The sequence below is a fragment of the Megalobrama amblycephala genome, linkage group LG3, assembly GCF_018812025.1.
Source record: "Megalobrama amblycephala isolate DHTTF-2021 linkage group LG3, ASM1881202v1, whole genome shotgun sequence".
NCBI classification, from domain to species: domain Eukaryota; kingdom Metazoa; phylum Chordata; class Actinopteri; order Cypriniformes; family Xenocyprididae; genus Megalobrama; species Megalobrama amblycephala.
Genome location: NC_063046.1, coordinates 11,934,379 through 11,947,666, shown reverse-complemented (window position 1 = coordinate 11,947,666; position 13,288 = coordinate 11,934,379). Strand labels below are relative to the sequence as shown.

General features: G+C 37.5%; 2 protein-coding genes across 4 annotated transcripts; both read right to left on the bottom strand.

Moving 5' to 3' along the window:
- Nucleotides 1-219: 219 nt before the first annotated feature.
- LOC125264503 (butyrophilin subfamily 1 member A1-like) lies at nt 220-3,679 on the bottom strand. Of its 2 annotated transcripts, XM_048183874.1 has the most exons (8): nt 3,457-3,679; nt 3,303-3,381; nt 2,763-3,110; nt 2,309-2,581; nt 1,354-1,461; nt 1,162-1,188; nt 979-1,005; nt 220-828 (listed from the first exon to the last, which is right to left on the bottom strand). In XM_048183874.1, the coding sequence occupies exons 2-8, from the start codon at nt 3,355-3,357 to the stop codon at nt 281-283; spliced, it is 1,386 nt and encodes a 461-aa protein (XP_048039831.1). In that variant the 5' UTR covers nt 3,358-3,381; nt 3,457-3,679; the 3' UTR covers nt 220-280. The 2 variants fall into 2 exon arrangements, with proteins under 2 accessions (XP_048039831.1, XP_048039830.1); XM_048183873.1 differs by having other exon boundaries at nt 3,303-3,679.
- A 2,536-nt stretch (nt 3,680-6,215) lies between these two features.
- On the bottom strand, nt 6,216-13,010 carry ccdc166 (coiled-coil domain containing 166). 2 transcript variants are annotated; one of them, XM_048183882.1, is made up of 7 exons: nt 12,770-13,010; nt 12,625-12,678; nt 10,436-10,490; nt 10,181-10,325; nt 9,868-9,947; nt 6,639-6,815; nt 6,216-6,542 (listed from the first exon to the last, which is right to left on the bottom strand). In XM_048183882.1, exons 1-7 carry the CDS (start codon nt 12,874-12,876, stop codon nt 6,282-6,284), a joined length of 879 nt encoding a protein of 292 aa, XP_048039839.1. In that variant the 5' UTR covers nt 12,877-13,010; the 3' UTR covers nt 6,216-6,281. The 2 variants fall into 2 exon arrangements, with proteins under 2 accessions (XP_048039839.1, XP_048039840.1); XM_048183883.1 differs by having other exon boundaries at nt 6,450-6,566; nt 12,770-13,009.
- Between the last annotated feature and the right edge of the window lie 278 nt (nt 13,011-13,288).

The following is a 13,288-nucleotide window of genomic DNA, read 5'->3' as shown; positions in this document are numbered from 1 at the left end:
CCACTGTTCGCTGTTTTCCTAAGGCCAACGGGTGGCGGTGAGCCCGGGTGTGAGGGCCCTTTCACCACTGCTTGCAGCTTTAATCTATTCTTTGTACTGGTGCTAGTAAAATCAAGGTTTGATTCCCACCTTGAATGCAATGTGAGTCACTTTGGATAAAAACATTTGCCAAATGTAAATGTAACAAAAGTGGGCAAGTACTGCTAAAAGATGTTAATTAGGAAGCATATTTAATACAAACTAATCCATACAATTTATATTTACTTATTAGCGAGTTCATTCATTTGCTGAAATTGATAGGTGTGATGATCATTGGGGCTGAGTATGTGCTTTTAATGTTTGTACATGGGTTTAAAAATGGATAGAGTTTGTCAGTGAACCAATGATCCGTGAAAGAGTAGATATGAGACTTGGATTCCACATCATAAAAGGAGACCAGACCCTCCTCATAATCCACAAACACACCCACCTTCTGGGGCTTCACTTTTAGCGAGAGAGAGACAGAGGTTCCAGCACAGGCACTATACTGGTTCCCATTTCTCAACCGCACTGTCCAGTATCCATTCTGAGGACTCAGTGTGATCTTCCCTTTTCTGTTAATGGATTCTCTGGCTACTCCTAAATCCCAGTCAGTTTTTCCTTTCACCTGTACCTCAAAATAAAACCTTCCAGAAGAGAATCCCTGCTTTCCAAGGACATTGCCGCATTTATCAAACCTCTCAGGATTGTCTGGTACATTCTGTTTTTTTTCTCCACGTCGCACTTGTTTCCCATCATCAGACAAGATGAGAGATTTATGAGCTGTATCTGGATCCAGTGTCACATCAACTAATGAAAATTAGAAAATGATTATTTTTATATAAATGTCACATACATATATATTTAAGAGCTGATACATCACTAATATAGTGATGCCATTTCAACACAGTAAAGTAAAATGGGTTTAAAAGGTATGAATTATATTTCTTTCTCACTCACCAGCATATTTTCTTCTCTTTGCGATCTCTAAAAACAGACATATTTAAAATGATTATGAATGTTCATTCATAATAAAATGAAACATTTTAGCTACAGTAAATTCCAAGAATATAACACACATTTAGACATTATATCAAATTGATTTTATGGAATAATGATGATCTATGAAAAACATAATCTCACCTTTTTGAATCCTCCTTAAATAGCGAACTGAAGAAATTTAAAAATATAAATAAGAGAAATGATTAAATTACAATTATATCATTATAATAGTACAACAATTTCTTTACGTTCAGATGCAGCTAAAATTAAGTTTTTTTTTAGAGACTAATTATTATTTTGCATCTAAATGACTCCATGAAAAATAGACATCACCTCTTCTTATGTAAACAAAAGTAGCAATTGCAACTGCAGTAATGGTACCGAATACAACTGCAACTGAAATCCAAATGACTGATGTTCTCCAAATGTGAAACATTTTACCTGTAACAAAAAAACACCATACAGCATGACTGTGTACTGTGCATGTGACTGAGCAATAGATAGGTCAAGATATTTTATGTTAAACAAAGGTGAACTGTACATTTTCTGTACTAAAACATTTACAATAAATATGCAAATCTGTGATAAAATGGATTCATTACACGGCTGTATCAAAATACCAGGGAAATTTGTGAATGATTGTAGTATATGTTTATTAAACATGTAAGAGAATAGTCTGGATACTATATTAACAAAACCAGGTCTCAATAAGCCTTAAGTCTCTGTGATTATACAGTGGGCTTTACCTTCCCAACTTTATGGTACAGAGTAGGGAAATCTCCACCAGTCACCGAATGGTACAAGTTGATCTCTGGGATTTACCTGTTATGTACACTTTCTTGATATGTGGTTTTAACATGGTCGCATGATGATCTTTTTAAAATAAGAATAACGAATAATAACGTCATTCATCCAACTCATGTTTTGTAACTTTGGCCATGTTTAGCATGAGAATCCAACTCTTTAACAGTGTAAATAAGTCAGAATGCATGAAATAGCATTATACCCCCCTTTAAAAAAGACCACTTGGCAGCACACCATTAGCACCCAGAAGGTTTGTTAAATAACTGTGGTTGGGTTAATAAAGATTAAAGTAACCCAATGTATGCTCATTGGTTAAACAGGTTGGAAGAAAATGTATAAGAATTCAATTTCCGAGTGAGATTGTTAGATAATCAGCTGGAGCTTCGTCTTTGTCTAATCTTTGGCATCTGGAACTTCTCAACTTGAGAGATTTCTTGCAAAGAGGGGAAGACTTTTTCGACAGCATGATAAATCATACACTTACTTGAGACACTGATGTCCGTTTGCAGCATATAATGTCTCAGTTTGACTCTGCAGTGATACTTGGTCTCACTGTTATGCACAGTGATCCTGTGTTTGACGCTGAAGCCCTTTGCATCTTTATGTGTCTCTGTAGTATCAGAAATCAAAACATCTCCTTCACTGTCCAGCCACAGAAGCTCAGGTTCAGGGTTCCAGCCTTCACATTCACACAGCAGACGAAGCCCTCCTGAATGATCAAACTCCTCTATAATGATCAGTGGATAAGTTCCTATAGCTGCGGAGATCAAGGATAACAATAATTCATGTATTGTACTTGTATATGTGTGTACTTTTTTAGTTCAACAAGTGCTCTAGAATAGTTTTTCCTCTGGGCTTTTGTGTGAATTTGTTACAGAGAACATCCAAGCACCAAAAAGATCAAAATAATATAAAACATCATCATTAATGATGCTCACCTCCGACTTTAACATTAACAGTGATATCATCGTACCAGGAGTTGGACTCAATAAAACACTTGTAAAATCCTTCATCAGAGACTTGGACTGTTGAGAGTTTGAGCGAGGCATTTCCATACTGTAGTTCATCTTGGAACAGCGCTGTTCTGCCTTTGTAGGACTGACTGTGCTCGGTGATTCTGTTTTCACGATTTTTATAGAGATGCACTATTTCGTCTTGGTCAAGTCTAAACCATTCCACTGTCATGTTCACAGCACTGGTGTTGGGTTTGATATAACAGGGCAGGATCACATCTTCACCAGCAACAATAAAGAGAGGTTCTGCAGGTCCCACAACATTATACAGCTCTAAGAGAAAGAAAATCATGTCTGAACTGGTCGTAAAAGATTAGTGACTACAGCTCAGCATGTCAAGACAGAGTTCATTTATGGAGATGATCTCCCTGATCACAGAACAGCTCAATTGTGGTTTTATTAACCACATTAAATAGACATGGTAGCACTGCGTCTTGAAATGTCCAACAAGGTGAAAATGATTACCTGATGTTAAATCTGTAAGTGCACAAAAAATCAGAGCCACTCCAACCAACTTCATCCTTGCAAAGGAACAATTGCTCTACTGTATAAGAGAAAAGCCATAAATATGCTATGCTTTAAATAAAATTAATACAAATGATTTAGTCAAAATGCTTACCTGATTTGTCTTTCTTCTTTAAACGCAGTCTTTAAAAGACTATCACTTCCCTTAGAGTAAAACCAGTCAAACCAGAAATCACCCATACAAACACTTTAAAGGCACACACACACACACACACACACACGTTTGTTTTTGTGAATTGTGGGGACATTCCATAGGAGTAATGGTTTTTATACTGTACAAACCATATTTTCTATCACCCTACACCTAAACAGGAAACTGTGCACATTTTTACTTTCTCACAAAAACTCATTCTGTATTATTTATAAGCCTTTTGAAAAATGGGGACATGGGGTAATGTCCTCATAAGTCACCCTCTCCTTGTAATATCTATGTCATACCCATGTCATTATACAAATTTGTGTCCTGATATATCACCCACCCACACACACACACACACACACACACACACACACACACACACACGAAACATTCAACAAACACAGTCTACATGCCTATACTTATTTTAAACCCTAATGTTGTATGACCAAAACCTGTATGACCTTCTTATGCATTATACTAAAAGACTGTTTGAACTTGGAATTTGTCCTCTGCATTCATCCAAGTTAGTGCACACACATTAGGAGCAATGCATAGTGAACACACACACAATACACATTTTTTGCTGGGGGGCAACTGGGGGTCAGGTGCTTTGCTCAAGGGCACCTCAGTCATTTTCTGCCGGTATTGAGAATCGAACCCGCAACCTTTGGGTTGCCAGTCTCACTCTTTAACCGTTAGGCCTCGACAGCTCCCAAAAGAATGCTTTTTAGTCCAACACTGGACCCAATGGACTTTCATTGTATGGATAAAAAAAAAAGATATTTTTCAAAATAGAGAATTAATACAAAATAGAGTATTGATACACCTCTTTTGTTTATGCTTTTCTAAATTTGAGATTCGCTAAACTGATTCATTGTGCTCCGATGCTTCCTGAAGCAGTGTTTTGAAATCGGCCATCACTAATTAAGTCGTTATTTTGTTTTTTTTTTGGCGCTCCAAAAATATTCTCGTTGCTTTATAATATTAATATTGAACCACTGTACTCACATGAACTGATTTAAATATGTTTTTAGTACATTAATGGATCTTGAGAGAGAGGAAGTGTCATTGCTCCCTATGGAGGCCTCACTGAGCTATCGGATTTCAACAAAAATATCTTAATTTGTGTTCCGAAGATTAACGAAGGTCTTAGGGGTGTGGAACGGCATGAGGGTGAGTAATTAATGACAGAATTTTCATTTTTGGGTGAACTAACCCTTTAACCGACCTACTATTGCCCTACAATCCTTCACGCTCTTTAAAGGTCCCGTTTTTCGTGGTTTTTTGAAGCTTTGATTGTGTTTATAGTGTGCAATATAACATGTGTTCATGTTTCGCGTGTAAAAAAACACAGTATTTTTCACATCATTTACTTATCTGTATACCGCTGTTTCCACTGTCATAAAAACGGGCTGATGACTTCCTTGTTCTATGAAGTCCCTCCTTCAGAAATACGTAACGAGTTCTGATTGTGCCAGCGGTTCCTGTGTTGTGATTCGACAGCTCTGAGCGCACCGTGCCCGGAAAAGTCACGCCTCTTACCATAACGTGGAGATGCACGCGCTCAGTGTTAATGTAAACATGTCTTTAATTTTACCCTATCAATTTGAGCCGGAATCAGACCCGGTGATTGGACTGTGGGATGAAAATAACAGCGTTGCGACATGGCGACAAACACACTCTACAAACGCAACTCTTGTGTATTCCTGTGGGCGGAGGTTAGTCAAAAAACTGTTTTAGTGACGTCATTAAAGAAGGAAGTAGAGGGATGTGGTCCAAACTGTCCGTTCGATGTAGGCGACTTCTGTTAAATAAAATATCTCGCTTGGCATTGAACTTTGAGCTTTAAAATGTTACACATTTTATTTATACTCTAACAACAACATTACACACTAACTAAAGTTTGAAACATGGGATCACAAAGAACGGGACCTTTAAGATCACAAAACTTCTGGTTGTACCTAGGGTATCTAAGTCCACTAAAGGAGGGAGAGCGTTTTCACATTTGGCTCCTAAACTCTGGGATAGCCTTCCTGATAATGTTCGGGGCTCAGACTCAATCTCCCAGTTTAAATCTAGATTAAAGACGCATCTCTTTAGCCAAGCATTCACATAATGCATCTCATATCAGATCAATTGCATATGACTATCTTTGCTTAATGTTATGAACAGCAGCTACGCTAATTATTCTCCATTTGCTTTTCTGTTTTATCTCGGGACGCCTGTCCCGTGGTGACTAGAGAGGACATCAGCTTCCGTTTGGATCCAGCCTCTGAAAAAGACCTCAGATGACCAACACCTTTGAAGAGACGGCGCCAACTCCTGCAAGGACTTCAGATGACGCAACATCTGGATCAACATGCACATTCCCAAATTTCTATATATTCTAATTATTGTTAATATATAATTCATTATTTTGAGGAGCTCATTCCTTCTACCTTCAATTAAACTGCTAACAGTGACTGTAAATTAAATTGCCTAAATTATTACATTGTTAGCTAACTGCATGATTGTATGTACATTTCTGAAAACACATACACTGGACAGTCACCTCCGATACCAGATTTTCTAAATTGTAATGTTGACATGCATTCTCTGTAAAGCTGCTTTAAAATTATATGTATTGTGAAAAGCGCTATACAAATAAATGTGTAATGAACTGAATTGAACTTATTGAGTCTTACTTTAGTATTCATATGCTTATTGAAAGTGACTGGGGAAAATGATGTGCAATATTTTAATTCCCTTGTTGTAATTGAACTGGCTCCAGTTATGGTCAGTTATTGGTGGTTGCTCTGGGGGTGTTCTTTGTTGTTCGCACACGCACTTGTTGTGGATTCTGAGCATGAGGAAATACGCTGGGCGCGAAGCATCTGCACATACTCTTGCTCCAGCAGCAGTTGTCGTTGATGACTCCTTAGAGCGCCCTGTTGTCTGGACAGAGCCTGATATCTCGGGTAAAGTTTTCCTAACTCCTCACGCAGTCTTTTATTCTTCTGAAACATCTCATTTGTATAGGACTTAATGTAGTGAGATGCCTCCTAGGGAGAGGGGAGAGAAAACATCTTGACCCAGCAGCTCCTATGGTGATGTGACGTACAACCATGCTTACTGACTTCACAACAGCATTTACTCACCTTGTTGGCTGAGATAGTCAAAGCTTGCATTGTGTTTTCTGCCTCTTGCTCCTGGCTCTTCTTCTTTCTAATGAAATCAGCCTTGAGAGCAACCAGAGTCTCTGAATTATGACACTGAAAAGCAGTCAGCTCTCTCTCCAGCTCAGCGATACGACACGAATGCTGCTGTTGTAGAGTCTACGTCAAACAGAAATACAAGTACACAAGTACCTGTACATAAATATGTATATAAAAAGTCATTCCATCTCAGTGCAGTATGAAAACAATTATGTAATCTTCAAAAATATGAAAATGCTGACACCAGTAATTTACACTCATAAACACTTATTTCAGAAGCTATTCAGCACATGAGCTTTGATTTCCACATGCTAGTTTTATTAAATTAAATTGTATATTATAAAAGTCAGGGGTGGTTTGAGAACTGTGGTGGTACTGCAGGAGTCTGCCAATTAATGCTCAAAAACATTTCTTGTGAAGAAAATGAAAATATGTGGAGACTGACCCTGCTGATAAATGGAGCTGTAAAGTATTTTTGTTGAAGTAAAATGACGTTTTGACCATAATAATGTACCAAATCTAACTCGTATAAATATTACAGTAGTATAGAAAAATACTATACATACATTTAAAGGTAAAATCGAAATCCGAGCCTCTTGACCTGTACCCATTCTGACGTCAAACAACTTCCCTGTGCAAAGGATCATGGGGGCCTGAAGTGTCCATCAGTTGTACTCTTCAAAATCCTTCATTCCGAAGTGCCCTTTGAAGTGGCCAGTTTTGAGCAATTCAATTTGGAACGACCCTTCAGTATAGTGGCCATGATTATTTTCACTCCGAAGTGCCCTTCAGAGGGTGATATATCCCATTTGGAACGCACCGAGAGTGTTTTTAAATGGGACGGTCTAGCCTATGGAGGATAGTTCCTGTTGCCTAGCAACTGACAGCTGCCGCTGATGAGTGACAATAATGTTTGTACTAGACTTGTTTGAAAGTTATGTGTAACTGTCTGAAAACAAACTGTCTAATTATGTTCACCATTGTCCATTTCAGTATGTGGGTCATTGACAAATAAGGTTTTTAAAAGTGTAAAAAAAAGCATAATAATTAATTTTGAAGTTTTATTAAGTGTTAACAATGAGATTATATGGTTTTTATAATCAATTAACACTGCTTTTGTCATTTTTTACAAGATGGACAAAATTTGTCACCAAAAAAGTCATTTGGTTTAACCAAAATTTCGGTTTTACTGAATGACACTTTTGGTTATACCGAATAACGATATTTTCAAACAATGCTAACAGGCTGATATCTAGCTATCTAGCAAAATGCCAAACATCAAACATTTTATTTTAACTTTTATTTTATAAGTTTTTAAAATATTACAACATTTTCCATGTTTTATAGCGGTTGTACCAAATGACCTGATGTTTCGGGACATGCGTATGAGCAAGTGAAAACATGAATTTTTCAAATAGTTAAGAGAGAGTTAGTTACTTTGCTTCATGACCATGTGGTCCTTTGCAGGTGTCTGAATGATGTCACATCCTGTCACATGACTTGATCCAAAATGGTCCCTTTATATTGGTTACTCTGAATGACATCAATGAAACAAAGCAACGACTTCTACACATAATTTTAATATAATTTTGCACTATGTTGTTATATGATGTTATAAAATCATACAGAATAAAAAATATATACATTTATTACATTTTAAAATATTTTAATCACAAATGAAATGGCTGTATTGGCCTTTGGATGGGGCTGTATTGGCCTTTGGATGGTTAAACCGAATGACATTTTGATCTTTAAAATACATTGATATTTAGCAAAATATAATTAAAACCTTTTGGAGTCAATAATAGAGATCTAGTTGTACTACCTTACATACTTTGGATGTCATATCTTTGTTTTTTATTATTATTAAGGCCTTTGGACAAAAAAAAGAGAAAGACCTGTCACGTCATTGACCCATATATAATCGCATCTTAATAAGATATGTCAACATTTGATCTGCTTTAAAGGTTTTTATTTATTTTTACATTTGTATCATTAGATATTTGAGTAAGCTGAAACCCAATACTTGCATTTAAAAATTGATTTCTCTCAAAAGTGATTTCTCTCAAAAAATCGTCATCACTGGTGTGCAATGAATTCTGGGGTAGGCAAGGCCACGAAGGATCCATTGTATCCTTCATTGCACGTGAAAAGAAGGACGCATTTGGAGGCCGAATTCTAAGGAGCCTTCAAATTGGGACAGCCTTCGTTGCACCGCTGTGACGCAATCGGCCTTCAAATGCGGCTTTCAATGGACGCAGCTGCTGAATTGGGATACAGCTATAGTCTACAAACAGTGCAGTCCATTCTTGACCTAACCACAGGCTCCACAGTTCACCACAATGGTAAAATGCAAAATTACAGACTACAAAACGCAACATAACAGAAACCCTATAAAGGCCAACATAACAGAAGATTAACTACTAAGACATCTCTCCCTATGTTATTCTTGTGCAAAAACACAAAATTACACTTAATTACAACATTCAATCTCCTTATGCAGTCTGACAAAAAGCATGCTGGGAACTAGAACTCTGCTGCACTCATTCAGTTTAAGTTCAGCTTAATATAATCAGTTATTAAGTTCACTTAACTTTTTTCTATTAAAGGCCCACTGAAGAGTGTTGGAACCCGCAGCATTATTCAATGTGTTGACGTAATTTCAACCGAAACAGGAAGACAGGGCGATATATCGAACAGCCTCACCCCTTTTTTAAATAGCCAATAGCGCTACGTTTATGTTACAGCTCGCGCATATGATCCACTCTGTTCTCTCGTGTCTCTAGACCGAAGCACTGTGCTCGCGTTGCGGCGGTTCATGACACTAACACAAAAACGGACTTCATTCGCGTCAAAGGAAAGCATATTTACACTGTCTGAATCGTTCCCTATTCTCTATATAGTGCACTATGTGCCATTCACCATGTAGAAACTAGTAAATGTGTGAATAAATGACCCATTTCAGCTGAGGCTTCAGTGTCTGTAAGAGTGTAGGAGGGGGCGGGACTTCAGATTCTAGAGAACATTTGATTGGACCGAAGATTTGACGAGAAACTGAAGTGTGATTTTGATTTCAGGGGGACTTTAAGTACAATGAACTTTTAGTAATATTTCTCATTTCATTTCCCTGTACAATACACACAAAGGAATAAAAAAATAAAGATCTTTCTACCTTAACCTCTTTTAGGTCTGCAATTTCAATATTTAGCTTGGCCAGCTGATTTTCCGTCTGCAGGATCTCTCTCTGAAACTCTGAAAACACAAACAACACACATATGAAGAGCAACATTTGATGTTTCACGTGTTGACACATAACCAAGTACTATCTAGGACTAACTAACTGTAGTGAGCAAATACTGATTGTACCTGTTGTTGGTAATAATGTAGGGACATTATTACAAACTACATATTCAGTCATTTACAATAAAATCTAATCACACAATTAGCCTTCATTTCTTGTACAGACACATACGCGCTTGTCTTACCATTGGTCTTCTCTTGATGTTTATCCTGCATGATCTGTCTCTGTCTCTGCAGCTCCTCAAGTTCCTGATGGCTCTGATCACTCAGAGTGACTATAGCATTCTGTCTCTTCTCTGCCTTCTTAGACAGATATGAGATGTACTCTACCTGCATGGCATAGAAAATGAATGATTCTAAGTTTATAGAAAAATATTATTAATTATTATTATAATAATTTAACATTTTTACAATTATTGTGTTAATTTGTGAGAACTTACATTTTCTGTACGGGTCTGATCTACCTCTTTCTGAAGAAACTCATTTTCTTTTCGTCTGGAGTTGATTGCATGTTAAATTGTCAAACATTAACACAAATGCAGACCCATAATTTCTGTATTAAGATTATTGGTCAGTCGACATGAAAACACATTGTTGGTGGAAAAAATATATACAATATATTGCCATATACACTGTACAAATTCGTCAATCTTTCTGTCTTTTACATGCACATGCGCACTGTTCAAAAGACAGTAAAGCTTATGTGCTTTACATGGCTGCATTCTCTTGCAGAAACACAGGTGTGTAAACTGCTTTTACTTTAACAGCATGAGGAAATGACATTTGTGCATACTGTGCCAAATTTACACTGCAAAGATGGCATAGAAGCACTTCTGATCTGAAGTGGCATTGAAGTGTCTTTACACAGACTGTTTAAGGGGATAGTTCACCCAAAAATCATCATTTACTCACCCTCAAGTTGTTCCAAACCTGTATGAATTTCTTTGCTCTGAACACAAAGGAAGATATTTTGAAGAACGTTTGTAACCAATCTAATTTGGGGCACCATTGACTTCCATAGTAGAAAAAAATACTATGGAAGTCAGTGGTGCCCCAGAACTGTTCAGTTTCCCATAATCTTCAAAATATCTTCCTTTATGTTCAACAGAACAAAGAAATTCATACAGGTTTGGAACAACTTGAGGTGAGTAAATGATGACAGAAATTTCATTTTTTGGGTGAACTATGCCTTTAATGCTGCTCAAAGGTGGCATAAATGCATTTACACAGCAATTACAACTGATTTGATAACTAGGGGGTGAGGTGGATCAGAGATGGCATAATTAAATTAGGCTTTTATACAACATTGCGTCTTTACACTGAATTTTGAGCAGGCACAGAGCAGCCTTAACTTGTCCGTGTAAAGATGCCTCAGCAGCTGGTGTCTGAAAGAGTGTTTTGTATGTGGCCAGCACAAAGACGTTTGCTGGTCTTAGCTGGTTTAAACTGGTCTCCCAGCCCTGTCAAGTTGGTTTAAAGGTGCAGTATGTAAGAATTCTGCCCGCTAGAGGTCACTTGAGGCCTATTCAAAACAAAGGCGTTGCTTGATGACGCCAAGTTTGAGCGTGGAATCTTGGGACATGTGATCTCCACCTCAACGGACGGTGCAAAAGAATAGGGATAGACTCGGGAAGAAATCATGTTCATGGATGCGATTATTAACGTTACTGTAGTATGAAGCAGAGCAGGACCGAGTGTTGTGGGAGCTGAACGAGGCCGCTGGAGCGATTGCGCAGCACACGCCTCACGAGCAGCGGGACTTTTATTATGACACAGTCACCGGCGCACCTTCCGCTTTTCCGGTCATGAGTATGAGGTAACGCAGCTCTGTTTATCATATTAGTGTTGAAAATGATGTTATAACGTTACTCTGTTTATTCGCTCGGCAGCTGCTGTGAGATACTGTTACACACTGCAGTAAGATTGATCGATTTTAGAATATCATATTAAATGCTGGATGGCTTGTGTTGATAAATGGCAATTCATTTTAAAAATGTATTGTATGATGGAGAAAATTCTGTATTACTGTTACTAAAAATAAAGCTGCATCTGATTATGCTATGTTAGCTACTTGACAAAATAGTGTTTTTCTCTGAGGCATGGTAAAGCATGGCAAAAAAATCAAGAAAATTAGATTTAAACAATAAGACTAAACGTGTTGAGCTATATAACAATAATTAGTTTTCTGTCAATAAATATATCAAAACAGTTGTTTCCTTGTCTATTAAAACATGTAATATATTAAAGCATTTTTGGTATTTCTACAAAGTAAAACCGGAAACCAAGGGTAACGCGGGTATGACGCAATTGACAGGCGACTCCTCACACGTCCCGGAGCCTTGGTTAAAATTGCAATTTTCTCACGATTTACAAACAGTTGGAAACAAGTACTCAAGTGAAAAAATATATAACACTGGCCTAGTGGTTTTTGGATATTTTACTGCAAAAATATTACATATTGCACATATTGCCTTTAATTGGTCGGCCATCTGTCCCCGAGCTTGACCAGATGACAAGCGCTATGAACTCCTCTAAAACCAACAAAACAGACTTGCCTGGCCAGGTTAAGAGACAAGGCGAAAGTCTGGTTCCAGCAGGGAATTATGTTTCTCTTTGTGCAAAAGGATACAGTTGTTCAACTCTCCTCTTCAGTGTGCTTAGGTTCTCACTCAGAGTGTCATATCTATGGGTTGCAAAGCAGAATTAAATAGAGTAATGAACTGTCTACCTCAAAGTGGTTTTAACTGTTCTCTGGATCTCTTCAGACAACTCACTCAATGTGTAACAGCATCTCTCTTTGTGATTCATCCTGTTCTGCCCTTTCAGCGGAGACATTTGCGTCCTGCTGGTGCTTTGATTCGCTTTTCTTCTTTGATGACATTCTGAAACCTCCGAGACGAGTTCAAATACGACACACTTACAGCGAAAAAAGGAAATCTAATGTATTTAATCACGTTCATGCGCCGTTTTCCAGTCCCACAGTTGTTTGCACTGTGTAACCAAGACAACCAGACATAACATTTGCTGTAAAAGACAAAGGGTTTACCACACATAGCCTATGTAAAAAAAAAAAAGAGTTTATTTTAATAATTTGTTTCTACCACTAACATATCCAGACCCCTACGCGATTTATTATTAAGTCTAATTGAAATTCAATTTTATTTTGGAAAATCTAATTGTGAACAGGCAGCATTACACACGCTGACCGCTTGGTGGAGCAAAATGTTTTGCCGGTAGAGTCAGTGTTGCCATGTCCGCATATTATGAACTGCTTTCTTTCATAAAGTCTCTTA